The 16211-nt window shown below is 39.4% G+C and overlaps 1 protein-coding gene across 5 annotated transcripts in view; it reads right to left on the reverse strand.

Moving 5' to 3' along the window:
- The window catches only part of PTPRM (protein tyrosine phosphatase, receptor type, M), a 558641-nt gene that overhangs the window by 136483 nt on the left and 405947 nt on the right, over positions 1 to 16211 (reverse strand). For 2 of the 5 annotated variants that reach the window (XM_012725900.1, XM_004683746.2), the window contains 5 exons: positions 10557 to 10708; positions 6397 to 6471; positions 6146 to 6172; positions 1849 to 1860; positions 954 to 1141 (listed from right to left, as the gene is read on the reverse strand). In XM_012725900.1, coding sequence (XP_012581354.1) covers positions 954 to 1141; positions 1849 to 1860; positions 6146 to 6172; positions 6397 to 6471; positions 10557 to 10708 — 454 coding nt within the window. Of the gene's footprint in view, positions 1 to 953; positions 1142 to 1848; positions 1861 to 5237; positions 5262 to 6145; positions 6173 to 6396; positions 6472 to 10556; positions 10709 to 16211 lie in introns of all 5 variants that reach the window. The other 3 variants (XM_012725901.1, XM_004683747.2, XM_012725902.1) reach the window with 2 other exon arrangements.

Consider the following 16211-nt stretch of genomic DNA (forward strand, 5'->3'; position numbering starts at 1 on the left):
TTTGGCGATTAAACTGGAACAGAACCTAAGACAATATAGCATCTGGGGCATAAAATTAAGTATCATGAGTGTCCCCCAAGAAGAGAAGAAAGAAGCAAAGTTCAAAACTTATAGGATATGGTGTATGTAAGAACTGATCTTTAATAGACATGTTTCCTATGACCTAAATAGGACCAGAAACACACGCTAAGATTTAAAAAGCCACACATACATGATACGATTTTTACTGTAAGCATAGTACTGCTACTTTTTTATACTAAGTTCTTTTGAATAAGGTAAAACCAGAAATCCAAGCCCCTCCTCTCCTCACTGGCCCATTCACACAGAAACACTCAGGTGATGCTTGGAATCACACTTCTTCAAAGCAATATATCTCTTTGGTTTTTGAATGACTTTTCAATAGAATTTGTTAATAAACAGAAGCTATGGAAGGAACGCGCTTTCATGCACTTCATATATGGCTAGAGAACAGCACCCTCCCTGGAAGTGCTCCTGAATCCCAGGACAGGGATGGGCTTGCTCGATTAGGAGGGCAAGAACAGCTGCCAGGCCCATTGCTGCTGTCTAGTCTCTACCACGTGACGTGGCTAGTTGATCTATAACTGTGTAAGGGGACAGTTTCTCACTGAAATAACTCCTACAACTTCTCTAGATTTAATATCCCACTTAATCACAGGAAAACCCAAGAAATTTGTGCATGATAGGGAAGAGGATCTGGCAGACCTTTGTTTTTCATGTGCTTTTATGCAGAATAAGGTTATCAGTGAATCAGCCCTCCTTTTGCCACTGGGTAGAAATGGATCCATGAATGGCTCCTTTCTGGTAGGCCCTTGGTTTGCTCCAGGTGTTGGTCCAGCATGGTCCCTAGCATCCTGTCTGGGAGGATACACAGGGATTGGCCCTAGCATCCTGTCTGGGAGGATACACAGGGATTGGCCCTGGCGCATGCTCACCTCATACTCCTCCTTGAAGCCATAGCCCTCTGCACACTTCATCTGCGTGATATGCTGTAGCAGGTCGGCCACCCGAATGGCGGGGTGGAGCTGCCCGGTCTGGTAGGGCACGTCGGCAGGCTCTCGCTTCTTGTAAGTGTGGGACTGCACCAGGCTGCTGGTGTCACTGGCCATTGTGTGGGTTTCATCTGGGAAAAGAAGGTCACGCAGAAAGTGAGGGAGAATCAGTGGCTACTTTGGGGTTACTGAGAGTGCTAAGATGCTGCTGCTGAATCCCCTCATCTATGGCTGCAGTTACCTCTATGGTGGCTCAGCAAGAAAGAAGTTACATGTTCAGAAATTTCAATGGGATTGGCAACTGACAGGAATGAGGCACAAATCTTTGTCTTTACAAAGCAGTCCAAACGATATATTGCTTTCACAAAGCTAATTGATACAAACCCTTTAGCCTTGGATGCTAAAGTTTCTAGAAGTTTCTGATTGAAACTTCATCAAGGCCTGGTGCAGGACCAGTCTTGTATTTTTCCAAAGATTAGTGAACTATCTGGTATGATGAAGTAAATAAACTCTGTACAAATGTTCTGTGAGCAAAATAAAAATGCACAAAATGGTTTAGCTTATAAAGCTAGCAATGAAAATGTGGATTTGATAAGTGAAATCCAAAAAAAGTGGAGAAAGAAAAGGGAAGTTGGTTTGATGAGTCACTTTGCATGCTCCAGTATCAGAAAGCTTGACAAAATATTGTGGACTGACGCATCACACATGGAATGTTCTACAAGTGCTAACATGCAGGCCAACACACAGCAGAGCCAGCTGGCTTTGTCAGAATCTACAGTGAAGACACACACTCCCATTCCCTCCACACCTTTTCGATGGGGTAAATGGGGGAACTTACCATTTATTGGCACTTTTAAGAAGATACATATCAGGAGAAAAGAGGAGGAGAAAAAGGAAACAGGGCATAAGCAATAGAACTGCGTGAATAATTACAGGTAGCTTTTATTTGTGCTTTAATTTTACAGTTAGGTTTTCTATTTCATAGGTGGTCAGAGGGCAAGGCCTCAATTCTCCCATCACGTTAGGATGGAGGTGTTTAATTTAAGCACTCAATAACAAAAGAGGAGGTTAAATAGTATCATAATTGCTTTTCATCCCCCATGAACCAAGTAATGGCTAAATAAGTCTTATTCATATTCGACACATTTTCTCATTTAAATTTCTTGAACAAAGCAACCAAATTGTACTATAAAATTAATGCCAAAATTTGGTCAAATAAGCCTAAAGAGGCTATATTTTAATGGAAGACAACTAGTAAATTAGATTAATGAACTGCAGAAATTGTAACTCTTACAAAACAGCTTATGCAGGAAAGTGCTATTTGATTACAAATCCTACATTCTTCAGGTTAACTCATTATCATGCTGAATCCCTTTAGCCATTTTATGGTTGAGGATGCTTCTCATCAAAATATATGCTCAAGTCACTTAACATGGGAATGTTAAATCAAAATTGATTTCAGGTGTAAAATATCAAAACATATAAGAAAGGATATGTTCAATTAAAAAAATACAGATTATTTATCCATAGGGAATTCAGCTGTGGTTGTTCTAGTTCCTTCTGTTTTGAAACAGAAGTTTCAGCCTCAAAGGCAATTTGGTTTCGAGGACACTGGTGAGCTGGGCCTGGTTTGGAAACCTCACTTCTATCTGCATCGCAAAGCACCTGAGATGCATGGTATGACAGGTGGTACACAAGTGTGTAGCTATGTTGCTGTTGCTGAAATGGCACCTGGATCACTACAAGGTGGCTAAAGACACAAAGACAAAATAAAAAAGGGTGGTAAGTTGACTTTATGATTTTTTTTTTCATTTGGATTTGCTTTGAAATTTGGCAATTCATTGGTTCCCATTTTACTAGAACAGTCTCAGATAAACCGGGGCATTTTCCCAACAGAGTTGCTTGCTGGGAACTGCCAAGCTCATAAACTGGGATACAGGATACCTGCTGAAGTAGTGAATCCACAGAGCTTTTAGCTACTCCAGCAGGAAGTTATGTTCTTTAGAGTACAATAAATGGAACATTAATTAGTTTCCCCCCTGTGCCTCTCTCGTTTTCTCAGTTTTGTCCCTTTTGAGATGAACATAATTGAATGCCATCCACTGTGGACTGACCTTCTAAACTTCCCTAAATGAATCAGCTGGGTCTTTCTCATGGATACAGCAACATCCTAAAAGTGTTCTGATACCAGGGCAAGGTGGTCTTGGAAGTTTTAAACCCACAGAACTGCACCACTGTCACGTGATGTGCATCAGCCCCTGCTGTATTATGACATGTTTGTCTTATTAATAGTATGGACACGTCTTGGAGCATCTAAACACTACTGAGCCCATCTAGGAAAAGAGTGCTATCATCAAGTCCACATAGATAGCAAAGAGGGAATAGAAGGCTTCTTATGTGGTATCTGTTAAAAAATTGGGTCACCTACTCCTAGTAAAAATTATTGATTTGACCAAAAATTAGTGAATAATCAGTTTCCTCTAAAAAGAATTATCGCTGGTAAAATATACAGCTGGTCTTGTATTTCTTGTATTTGTTAAAAATTACCCACCAAAATGTTTAAAATGAAAAATTATGACTAGTGCCCTCTCTGGTGGTGCAACAGGTTAAAGCACAGCACTGTAAGCAAGTTGCAACCGCTTCAGTGTCAGTTCAGTTCCCAGCCCTAGAGATGGCCCACATGGCACAACAGAACTCTCCTGACCTGCCTACTGCTCCCTTCTGCAGTGTACTTTGACATTCTGCCTATTCTGCTCCCCACTCTGTCTCTGGTGAATCACTTTACCACCCCTGCACCTCTGGCCTGCATCCCAGTTCTGTATACTTAAATAAGTAAATCTTAAAAAAAATTATGCCTAAGAGGAAATCAGAAATAAAACTTCCTACCAACACTTCTATAGTTTTATAAGAACAGACAATTAACTTTACCTATGTTCTATAATAAATTATCTTGAATTTTCAACAAACCAGTACAAAAATCTTTAAATGAGCACTGTTTCTAAGGTAGGAGAGGCTCTCTCTATCTGTATATCTACTATCTATCTATCTATCTATCTATCTATCTATCTATCTATCTATCTATCTATCTATCTATCTATCTATATATCTTCAACATCATCATCATGTTTCTTTTTCTTTTCTTTTGCAGAAGAGTGATATACAGGGGCACACTAAAGCTATATATGTTAGGTCTGGCACCTCAGCAGGGGAGAAGGTGGTGACACCAGGATTTCATTTTGCCAAGTCACAACGAAACATTTCTTCTCTTAATGTAAATTACAACAGGACTAGACCCCAATAGATGGGGTCTAGAGTAGATGAACAGCTTCTCTCCTTTCCATGGCTCAAGTAATCCTTACTACATGATACACAGATTCATATTTGTACCAAGTAACATGGAAGAAATAATTCCCAAACACCACCATTTGTTAGGAGGGTGTATACATAAACCAGACATGATAACAGTTATTTGTCAGTCGGTTTGATTTATTTTTCACAACATACCTCACTTTTGTTACTTGAATTATCATTCAAGTTATTCCCTCTAGGTAAAGGAGCCTAACTGACTTTAAAAGATGTCAATTAGTGCTCATAATAACAAAGCAGCGACTTAAAAAAAATGTGATATTTGTTTAATAAGCTTATCTTAATCCTGCTGTGAAATCTGAACATTTTCTTTCTTCTGATAATGCATGTCTCAGCCCTCCCTACTTATAGCTCCCCCAGGGTCAAAAAATCTACCAGAGGAACTAGGAATGAATGCCACAGCACACAAAGAAATTGCAAATCTTTGTGTGAATCAAAAGATTCTGCAGAAGTCATCTGCATGTAGATTACATTGTGTGGGTGCCTAAGATTAGCCTGTGCCCCTCATTTATGCAAGGAATAAAAATGTAGCTTTCTTTCCTGTAGAATTGGTATTAAAGGGGGGAGAGGAGTTTTGTTTGTTAAACCTCCAAATGATGTAAATTCAACAATTCTCGTTGATGTCCATTCTTAAACTTCTGTCTGAATTTATTTTTTTCCTTCAGGCAACAAACCTGCTCAAGTCCAGATAAGACCATCAGGGGGAAAAATCACCCTCTATACCAAAATCATAAGAACTTACAGGAAAAAAAAAAAGAAGAAACACAGGGGGAAAAATTATGTTGCAAAAATATAAACCCTTGTAAAGAGAAAACTGAACAGCTGAGGATGAAATTCTTGCCACGATGAATTGTTATATACCTTGAAGTCGTTTGTGTTGTGCTCCTTTTCGGGAAGGTTAGTGGTAGAAAGAGAACACAGCCGTGACACACTCGGGTTATTTATGCATCTCAAATGCAACAGCAGCTCATGCTTGTCTGGTTATCCTAGCCAGGTGATGCCATTTCTCCTCACCCTTCATACAGTGGACAAAAGGGATTTTTTTCTTTCACTCCCCATTGGGAACATTTCATACTTTCAATGCATTAGCCCCACTGGGCTAACATTTTATTTCATTTCTAGTGACATCGACACATAATGAACCGTGTGATTATAAAGTGCCATCTTGTCATTTCCCTGTTGAGAACATCAGCTCCTTTGAAATTCCACTGTGTGACAGACCCTTTGCAATGCTGGGGTGCCCTAAGTGGCTCCGAGGCGGGGAGGGGGCCAGAATTCAAATGTGATAATATTTCTGCATAATATTTGATATAATTAGAAAAGTGCTATTTTTTTGAAATTGAAGTTTTAGTGCTTAGCTACAAGTGCAAATAATAAGACGCTATTTTCACTTTTACAACTGTCAATTGGACATAATTCAGCTGTTGGAAGTATACAGCTGTGTGATGACATATTGCGTTTTTCCCTGGAAAGAGACCTAACTTCAAATTTCTGAACACAAGAAGGGAAAATACTGGAGCCGGTATTGTTCATTTGAACCTTTTGGGGTCATTCCTACTAGACATGCAGCAAACCCTTAGCAGTGGAGAATGTTTGGAGAAAGTAATCTTTATTGTCTACACTCCCCATCCCACCTCCAGACACCCGCCACCCCCAAGTCCAGCTTACAATCACTGCATCATACAAAATTAAAACTCCAGTCTCTTACAGATTAGTCACTGACTTTCTAAATTACTCCTGTGTAAACTGATAAAGGGAAATATTCTCACCTAAAATTGCAGTTGGCACAAATGGATCTGTCATACATCATAAGCAGGTCAATGCAGAGAAAGTAAAAAGAGAAAGAACAGTAAATAATTAATGAAAGGCCCCCCAATATTCCCACAGAAAGCCAGAGAAAGCATCGGTCACAGCACATCAAACATGAAACTTCTAAAGCATCAGGGACAGCAAAGTAGGCACTGGCTGGCTCTGATTTCGAAGGACTTATAAGAGATGAAACAATGGCACAATCTGTTACCTGGGTAATAGGAATTAGGCACCGATGTGCTCAGTGTATTCGTTTTCATTGTAAAGGACGATGGTGAAGACACAGCTGTAATGAGAAAAAGGGTAGTCAGTGGCGGTGGAGAAGCAGGGCACCCGAGGCTCTTCATAGACACATGCCAGTGAGACAGCTGTGAAGAGACGTCTGAGACTCACTGATGTCCACGTGGCAGATGCTATTATCACGTCCTGCTGCAGAATGAGTTGTACTTTAGAGGATGAACAACTTTTTATCACTTAAGAATTTCTTATCTCAGAAATAAAGGATAAAACCTCAACCTAGTCATAGCTGCCGTTTTTAAACCAGAAGTTCATTAGAGTTCTAGACTTTATAGAACTCTGTGCTCATCTTGAGCTGATTTTTTTTAACAAGAGGATGTGTTTATATATGACTTTTGAAGAATATTCTGAAGATCCAAGTTTTTGTTGCTTACTATATCTTCTCCTTCCTTTTAATTTAGATATTCATAGTTTTTTCACAATGCTGCAACTTCTTTTATAAAAATAATGGTAATGGACTACACCCTAGAAAAGAAAGCAAATGTTATTAGAAAAAAAAATAGATTAAGAATTAAAAAAATAATAAAATTAGATCTTTAAATAAAAATAAACAAAGGGAACTGTACAGGCTGAAAAAAAATAAAGGTGATCTTTCATGTGTGCTACATTTAAAGTAAGGGCCACATGCCTATATATTATTGTGTTAATATATATTGTGTTAATTTTTTCAACCTTATTCTGTACTTGATCTTAGCCAAAAGGTAAAGAAGTGATATCTTTCCATTCTTCATTAAATTGTTATTTTTCTTTGAAATAGTCCTCTGAAACATCCACTCAAGATTTGACTATTATACCTTTTATGCCTCACTGTTATTAAGAGGGAAAAAGCAACCCCCTCTAATTTATGATTCCACTGGAAGTGGATATTTCCTATATTTAAAGTAGTTTTTCGTTCTCCTCAATGTCTTAATTGATCCATGCTTTAAAAACACTTTAATAAAATGAAGATATAAGGATAAAAGATTTGAACGTGCTCAAGTGTTCATGTTAGTTAAACAGATATCTAAATCTTAACCTCTCTGCTATATAGCTTGTATGATTCTGTTCAGGATGCTGGTACTCAGTTACTATTATGGGAAATACTATATGGTGTGGACATTACATACGATCTCATCTGATGATGTATTCATATATATATATTTTTTAAAGATTTATTTATTTATTCGTACAGAACTGGGGTACAGGCCAGAGTTGCGGAGGGTGAGAAGATTCACCAGAGACAGATTGGGGAGCAGAACAGGCAGATGGACGAAGTACACTGCTGAGGGGAGCAGCGGGCGGGTCAGGAGAGGTCTGCCACGCCATGTGGTCACCTCCGGGGCAGGCGGGGATTGAACTCATGCGGAAGTAGCTTCAGTTTCTCAGTGCAGTGCTTTAACCCGCTGCGCCACCAGGGAGGGCCCGTATTCATATATTTTAACTCTCCTGGAATAGTTCTGTTAAAACAGTGTTTTTAGCTGTGTTTATAGTTTGAAGAATTAATGATGGAAAAAGGACCGGGATCCAGCCAGTCTGTTATTTATAAGATATTTCTCTAGAATAGAAAATAATTACATTTCGAATGCATGTTTATGGTGGGATGCTGAAGTGCTTCTAAAATATGCTAGTGTCAGTGAGAATAAATAATGCTTGTTACCTGTAGACATTTCTACATGCCTGGGAAAATGTGAGAAGCAGATATAAAGTAACTGTAGATGTTTTTGTTTTTTTTAACCTTAAAAAAGGCATTTTAAACTCTTTGGCTTTCAATATAAAAGTTAAACCCATTTCCATAATACAAATCTATTTTCCCCATTTTTATAGCATTTAAAAATCATGGCATCACTCACACAGATTGGTGGATCTACTCTCGTAATTTACTGATGCTTATTTTTTTTTAGATTCTCCAACCTTTTCCCCCCATTGCCTCTGTTCTAAAATCACTCAGCTCCCAATTGTTAGAATAGTCTCCTCACTCTAAGAAATCTCAAACATACCTAGATTGTAACAGATTTGCAGCTACAAGCTTTGTGATCTATTGAACACTTGTCCTGAGAGATATACACTAAGTACTAATTTATAAAGCTATGGCTTTTGAGGCAACATTGGTTTACAATCCTATATAAGATTTAGAGGTTTAGGATCGCAACCTTCAGGTGTCCGTTGCTATACCACACCCACCACTAAGGCTCCCATAGTCCTCCACCACAGTCCATTATATTTTAAAGGCATTGAAGGGGTATTTTGACAAAGTCTGCCCTTGGGATCATGCCTGATGCATGGCATCAAAAAGTCTTCCTCCTTGCTCTAAGGCTGTGATGCCCACGGCCATGTTTCCACTCTTGGCTTTGGTGCAGAAAGAGAAGCTATAACCCCGAAGGCAGTTGAGCCATGGACTCCTGCGGCAGTTCTCACTGCAGGAGTATTTTGGGAATTCCACAGACAAGACCATTTTACAAAAAGTATCTGCCAAATCAAACTTCCTGTCCAGAGGCAAATACTCCCTGTGGTTGAAGCTTCAGAAGTCCAGAAGCTCCTAACATCATGTTCTGCTCTTTGGGCAGGTAATTCCAAGTAAATTTATTTGTGAGGAATTTCACCATGAAATAGGAAGTTTGGAATATTAATGGATTATCATGGAAGGTGAGAACATATTTCTGCATGTCTTTTTTATACTGAAGTTCAATAAATAATTTCTATGGTGATACGAACCTTGTCTGTGGTGGGAAGGAGTTCCCCCATGCCAACCCATAACAAATGCATCCTAAGTTATTTAAATATGGCAATTGAATGCATTATAGTTGTTAATATGAAAAATCCAATATTTTCTGCAAGGAAGTGCAGAAAATTCCTTGAAAAGGTGAGATGTAGTTTGTGGTATACTAAAGTACTACAGATTTTGGAACCTACACTAAAAATGACATGGGGCCAAAGATGAGGAGTCTATCCTCCACCCTCCAACCCACGGTGTCTACTGCACACTCTGTCACCAGGCAGGTGTCCAATACATAAACACAGCACTTCTAAGGAGGAATAAGTGGGCAGCTGTAGTCACTATAAGCAGAAAAATGTAAGTGACTAAACCCTAGGAAGCCTGGCGGAGGCAGGAAGCACATGGCTTGGCCATGCTGTGCCCGGTGAGAATGGATGACGGTAGCTGCAGGATCAGAGGGGACAAACGGGGCAGGCAGGGTATACACACACCGGATCTACATGTTGTCAGCCTCCTCCTGCAGAGACAGCTCTCTGGGCTTCACAGTCACCAGGCCCCACCCTTCATGCATTTTTCCTAGTAACTGACAGCTGCACTTTTATTCCATCCTTATGCTGATCAACATCCTGATAGTGCAGCCATAATTTCACTTGGTAAAGCACTGTCCTTGAACCTGGTGGGCTGGGAACCACAAGATAAGTCACATACCATGGATTTATTTCTGGCCTCTGAGATCAACAGGGACAGGACAACTTCTCCGTCTGTATTTCAGATAATCAATCTAACTGGTGGCTTCCTAAAATGAAGCCTTGTACCTGGATCATTGGTCGTAGTATGGAAAGGTATTAGCTGAGTTTGGTTTACCCACCTGGTGTGAAATGTAAGACTTGTGAAGTAGAAATACAGTTTAACTTATTAATTGCCATCATTAGCCTTATAATAAAGGCAGAACCTGTCAGCTAAACAAATAAACAAGTTGTTACTGCCATTTAGTGAACTGCTTTATAACAGGCTTCCCTTGTGTAATTCCACACCTGGCTAGCTCACAAATAGGATCTAAACAACAAAAAGAATGATGAGAAGCAGGTGCCTTCCTCTTCAGGAGGAAAGAAGTCTTTATGTCATCCCTCCCTAGCTCTTTACTCAAACGTAGCTGTGGCTCCCTGTGCCCTCGGGGCTGGCTCTAGCTGTCAGAAGCACTCTTCTGAGTAACCGTGGCATGTAAAGAGTTTTCAGGACTATTGAAAGGGGCTGGGAAAAGCATAAGAGATTCTTCAGGGAGTTTTTCTTTCTTTTTCTTTTTTTTTTTTTTAAATCCCCCTCTACGCTCTGGGTCCCAGAAAACTGAGATGCAGTAAAGAATGAGAAACACAGGCACTTACATCTCCCGTTGAGGTTGTGCGTGTCCATGAAGGAGAAAGCCTCATCGCAGTTCGTGCCTTGCTCGGCATAGCTCTTGTCCATAGAGTTCACCATCACGGTCATCTCCTGCCGGGTGCTGCTCATCGTCTCTTTCCGCTTCTTAGCGAGTTTCCTTAGGGCAAAAAATTCATTATATTACATGTGGGAATGGAAAATGGAGTGTAGGCACATGTCCTGCTCAATAACCAAGAAAAATTTCTGTGGAGTAACTGCATTCATTCAGAACGTTGATTTATGGTACCTTCTAGATGTCAGGTTTTCTGCCAGCTGCAGAAACACAGGGATGAAAAGCATCCTCTCTCTGTACTTAAAAACCCACAGTGATAATAGGAGTATAGAGTTAAAACATGATGTTGTTTCTCCTATGATGAGTTAGATTCAAACTCACCTTACGAGAAAACAATCACAGTCTATTGATGCACCTAGAGCTGTTAACTTTTCTAAATTATTTTCTATATTGTCATATCCAGACACTGTGTCCAAAAGTGACCTCTTTAGTAAATATTTGCTAAATAAAACAGAAACAATCCAAGGGTGAACCTAATAAGCATATTATAGAAATAAAGGAAACATCTAGGGTGAGGAAAGAAGAAAGTATAGTTGGAAGACAAGCACTGGAAGTAACTGTGACTCAAAGGAGTTCAGGGCTCAGAAGCAGTGAAGGGGCATGTCCTGATGACCATGACACTGGGCCACGTCCCACATAAACCCAGATTAGTTTCCCATCACGTTATGTCTACAGAAGACCAACTTGCAAAAAAGTGAAGTTGTTGGCTTCTCTGCAAAGTTTAGCCAAGGAGCAAGCCCAATTGTTCCTCACTCAGTGCAAAAGGCGAAGGAAGGCAGAGAGACTTCCGATTGTTTTGAAGATACAGGTTAATCCTGGCCTCCGCATCCTGCTTATTGACTACCCTGAGCTCATAATCTAAAGTTTTACAGACACCTGGAGAAAAACCATTAAAGCCTGAGAGATATGACATAAACGAATAGATGGATGAAACACATTTTATAGCTCTTATGATTGGAAGTTGTTTCATGCACCCAAAGCAGACCAGAAAAAAATTAGAATTGCTTAAGAAGAATATACCAAGTGAGAAGGTATAAGAAGACCTTAGCATCATAATAACAAAATAGGTTCTGAAACGTTAATTCTGCCTAAGCACCTAGCAACATTTACAAAAAGAAAATGGTGGCTATTTTTAGTAAATCTGTTTGATTCTCATTGACCTAGGACACAATAGAATTTAAAATGAGCTATATAATCAAAATCACCCTCATCTTAGGTGATTACTAATGCAATGTAAGCATTCTCAACATTAGACCATATGGATAATTTTTATTATCATATACAAAGGCCACATCAACCAAATGCTTTCTTGCCTGTAGTTATAGTAATCTTTTAATTTCACACTTTGAGGCAGAGTGTTTCATTAATAAGGTGCCATTTTTATTACCAAAAGTTGTCTGAAAAAAGGCACATTTTAAAGAGAAAAATAAAAATCATCTACAACTTCTATGACAGAGTCACAGTTGTAAAAGATTTTGAGAAGTCAGCCAGTGTGACCCCTTTGGGCGCTGGCATGCCTCCTGCCAGCACTAGACCAGACTCATCTCCTCCAGACTCCCCCCCGACCTCCCCACCCCAGGATAGTGCTGGTTTGCAAGCTAGGGTCTGTGCCTGACAGTTTTCAACAGGTGTTCTGGACAGAGACAACATCAGATTCCTGTTTCACAGCTGCTGTTACAATAACACATTTTCTCTCTACTCCCCAACCTGCCAGCTCTCCAGCAAAGCGTTCTTCAGCCAGGTCTCCCCAGGAACACTAAAGTGAGTGGAGGACTGAGATAATTAGCTCCATAATTCAGGCAAAAAGTCCCCGGCTTACTGGAATTTCTTTGGTTTACTTTGGACTGATTTACATAAATAATTGCCTCAATCTTCTCTTTTGTTGTTTGTGAAGGAAGGCATAGTCAAATTCACAGATTTTCCTGCTTATCTTTTCTTGCTTGTATTCTTTTATTCCTGACAGGTTAGGAAGTGACAGAAAATGTGCTCTGGCATTGTGATTGATAAGAGATGGTGGTGATGGTGTTCAAGTATGTTGGTGTGTGTGCGCCAATAAAAATTAAGCCACACCAGAAAAGGTCCTACTCCTTTCAAATCCTCCATATGTGTCAACCAGTGTTAGTGATGCTAAGCTATACAGTTCATTATTGATCTTTCCTAAGCACACAAAAAAACCCAGTAAGAACTCAAGAGAGTGTTCCCATCAAAGTCCAGTCAGAGGTCTGCAGCTTTCCACTCCCATCCATCAAGAAGAGACTCTTTGTTCATGACCCCTCTTCGAAAATCCAGCTAACAATGTACACAGCAAGCCTTCTGTGTTAATCTTCCCCTTTAAGCATATTTTACTCCCATCAGCTGTCACAAACACCAATGTTTTACTCAGGCCAGACAGGTCATGTGAGTGCGATAAGTGAAGACAATGAGTAGTGGAGACTGGAGAAAACAGCCACTCAGCTCCAGCAGACTGAGGGCCCATGAAGGGTGCAGACACTACATTTCAGGAGGAAACAGAAATTCAGATTTTATGTGAACTCTTAATTTTTAAGTGTTATTAAATAATTCAAATTAAAAAAAAATGGAAACACTATGTGGCTCACACAAAGCATGTGTGATGCTCTCTGTTATTAACCCTGGCACTCAGAATCTTCTTCACTGTATTGGAATGGAAGGGAGTAAAAACTAACAGTATTATTTTATTTAACCTAGAAGCACAGTAAGAGTTATTCTGACTTTCTGTTTCACAGATGGGGGAACTTAGTGTCAGGGAAGTTAGGAACTCATCCAAATTGTCAAGTTAGGACTGCACCTTAGGTCTCTCTGACGCCAAAACTTCTAGAATAATGTGATGTCTTTAACTTGAATTTCATTAATTTACATTTTCTTACAAGTTACATTATAATTATGACCAGTTTAGAATTATGGATATTCTGTTATTACATAAATAATAAATATTATGTTTGAAAAAGTAGGACTAATTTACAAGTATCTTGGTTTTATAGAAAGAGAAGGGGTGTTCACTATGCTTGTTAATACTGTGAGTCATGGGACTTTGCTGGCTGGTGGTGCAGGGGTTAGCGTCAGCGTTATCAAGCTATCACCAGCCACTGTGGCCTAAGCTCAATCCTCAGCCAGGGAGGTGACCCACATGGCACAGCAGACCTCCCCTGTCTTGCCTGCTGCTCCCCTCAGCAATGTATTTCAGTGGATCTGCCAGTTCTGCTTCTCACTTTGTTGTTAGTGAATCCTTGCCCCACCCCCGCTTCCGGCCTGCACTCCAGTTCTTGTATACATAAATAAAAATAAATCTTAGGGCCCTCTGTGGTAGCACAAGGGATTAAAGCACAACACTATGAAGCTGTCCTGGCCCCTGCAGCAGGAGTTCCATCTCTGGCTAGGGAGGTGACCCACATAGTGTGGCAGACCTCTCTTGACCCTCCTGCTGCTCCCCTCAGCAGTATATTTCAGCCAATCTGCCTGTTCTGCTCCCCACTCTGTCTTTGGTGAATCCTCTTAGCCCCTGTACCCAGTTCTGTATGTATACATAAATAAATCTTAAAAAAAAAATCTTAAACAAAAATAGAGCAAGTCATTCTCAGACTGAATTATTAGTAGGGAGAGTTTTTCTACAACCTACTTATCAAAAGTAGCTTGGTTGGTTTTGAACCATTGCTTACAATTTGCATTTGTTCCTAATCACAGCTAAATGTAGCTCATAATTACAGATGGTTGAGAAAGAAGAAATTTAGCACTGAGGCTTGGGAATGACTAGATAATTTGTAGTTTTCTCTGTACCTTTCTCATTTGGGCTTTGACTTTCATATTTGTGTCATTGTTTCAACTGAAAACTATTAAAACCAACAGAAAAATTTGTGAGCTTAATGAAGTAAAGTAGTTTGATTAGGGGAACTACTAAAGGCAATTTTCTTTGTAATCTTATCTAAAAACAGAAGTAAATTTATTATTTTTTTCATTTTGAAAAAATGAAAAAAACAAATGGTTTGACTGAAATATATTTACCTCTAAACTATGAATTTGTACTGCATTAATCTCAAAGGCCCTTAGTAATAATTTTAAAGGTTGTTACCAAAATGTAAGAATAAATCATAAAAATTAAATAATTTCTGGTATATGGTACACAGAGGAGTCTGGAAATCATTGTTCTGTCTAACACTAAGTAAAAGTCTGAAAATCAACAAATCTTTAGATTCATCAGATAATGAGGTTGCAAGAAAATGTGCTGCCCTTCAAATTACAGAAACAAACAGGTAGATACAGAGAATATCTTAATTTACAGGGGCAAAAATCTCTGTGAGAACAAGCAGAGGGGTAGAGAAACCTAAATTGTAGGTGATGAAATACCAGAACTCAATGTGGAGAAGAGTCTTGAGACTCACAGACTCCAAGGTGGTCAGTCTTAGGGGGTCCCTGCACTTCTGTGAGTATTACCTCCAGGGGACCTATGAGGTCTACATAGTAAAAACTGCAGAAAAATCCCCTTCAGCCTTGGTCAGAAAAAGGGGGGAAAACAGACATTTTAAAACACACCCAGAACATCCTGAACTTTTTTTTTTTTAAAGATTTATTTATTTATGCATACAGAACTGGGGTACAGGCCAGAGGCTCGGGGCGGTGAGAGGCTTCACCAGAGACAGAGTGGGGAGCAGAACAGGCAGATCGACGAAATACACTGCTGAGGACTCATGCGGAAGTGGCTTTAGCTTCTCAGTGCAGTGCTTTAACCCGCTGCGCCACCAGGGAGGGCCCATCCTGAACTTTTTAAGAGAAGTCATCCACAAGATACCTACAGACATATACATACATACACACACACACACACATATATACACACATATGCATATATGCGTACATATATATGTAAATACACACAGAGACACACACATATATATATTTTAACTAGAGGCTAATCTATTGTTTTTTTCACTAGATCTAACTGTCTTTGGGTAAGGAGAAAATCCAACTCTTGTTTCTAGCTTTCCTGCCCCAGTCAAAATTGGGGCTACTGAGAAGCACTTTTTGGTGATCCCAGCCCAGAGGCACAAATTCACTAAAAGACAGACACCTATCATAGGAATATAGAATGCCTTTCCTTCTCCTGACAACTTATCAATATATAACTAAAGACCTACTTATAGCATTTTCTTTTATCAAGTCGATTTAGTAAAAAAAGAAGTTATAAGGCATACTGAAAGGTAGAAAACACAGTTTGAAAAGACAGAACAGCAAGTATTAGCAAATTGAACCCAATATTGTATGCAAAGAGTTATACGTCATAGCCAAGTGGGGTTTATTCCAGGTATGGAAGGCTGGTTTAAGATTCAAATTACAATTAACATAATTCATTACAACAACAGGCTAAAGGAAAATCACTCACTTGATATCAACAAATTCAGAAAAAGCATGTCAAAAAAATCCATTGCAAAACCAAAAGTTGATTCTTTGAAAAAATAAACAAGATAGACAGGCCACTAGCCAGACTCACAAAGAAAAAACAAGAGAAAGCACAAATAAACAGAATCATTAACGAAAG

The sequence above is a fragment of the Condylura cristata genome, unplaced genomic scaffold (genome assembly GCF_000260355.1).
Source record: "Condylura cristata isolate star-nosed mole 26May11 unplaced genomic scaffold, ConCri1.0 scaffold00016, whole genome shotgun sequence".
In the NCBI taxonomy this organism is placed as follows: domain Eukaryota; kingdom Metazoa; phylum Chordata; class Mammalia; order Eulipotyphla; family Talpidae; genus Condylura; species Condylura cristata.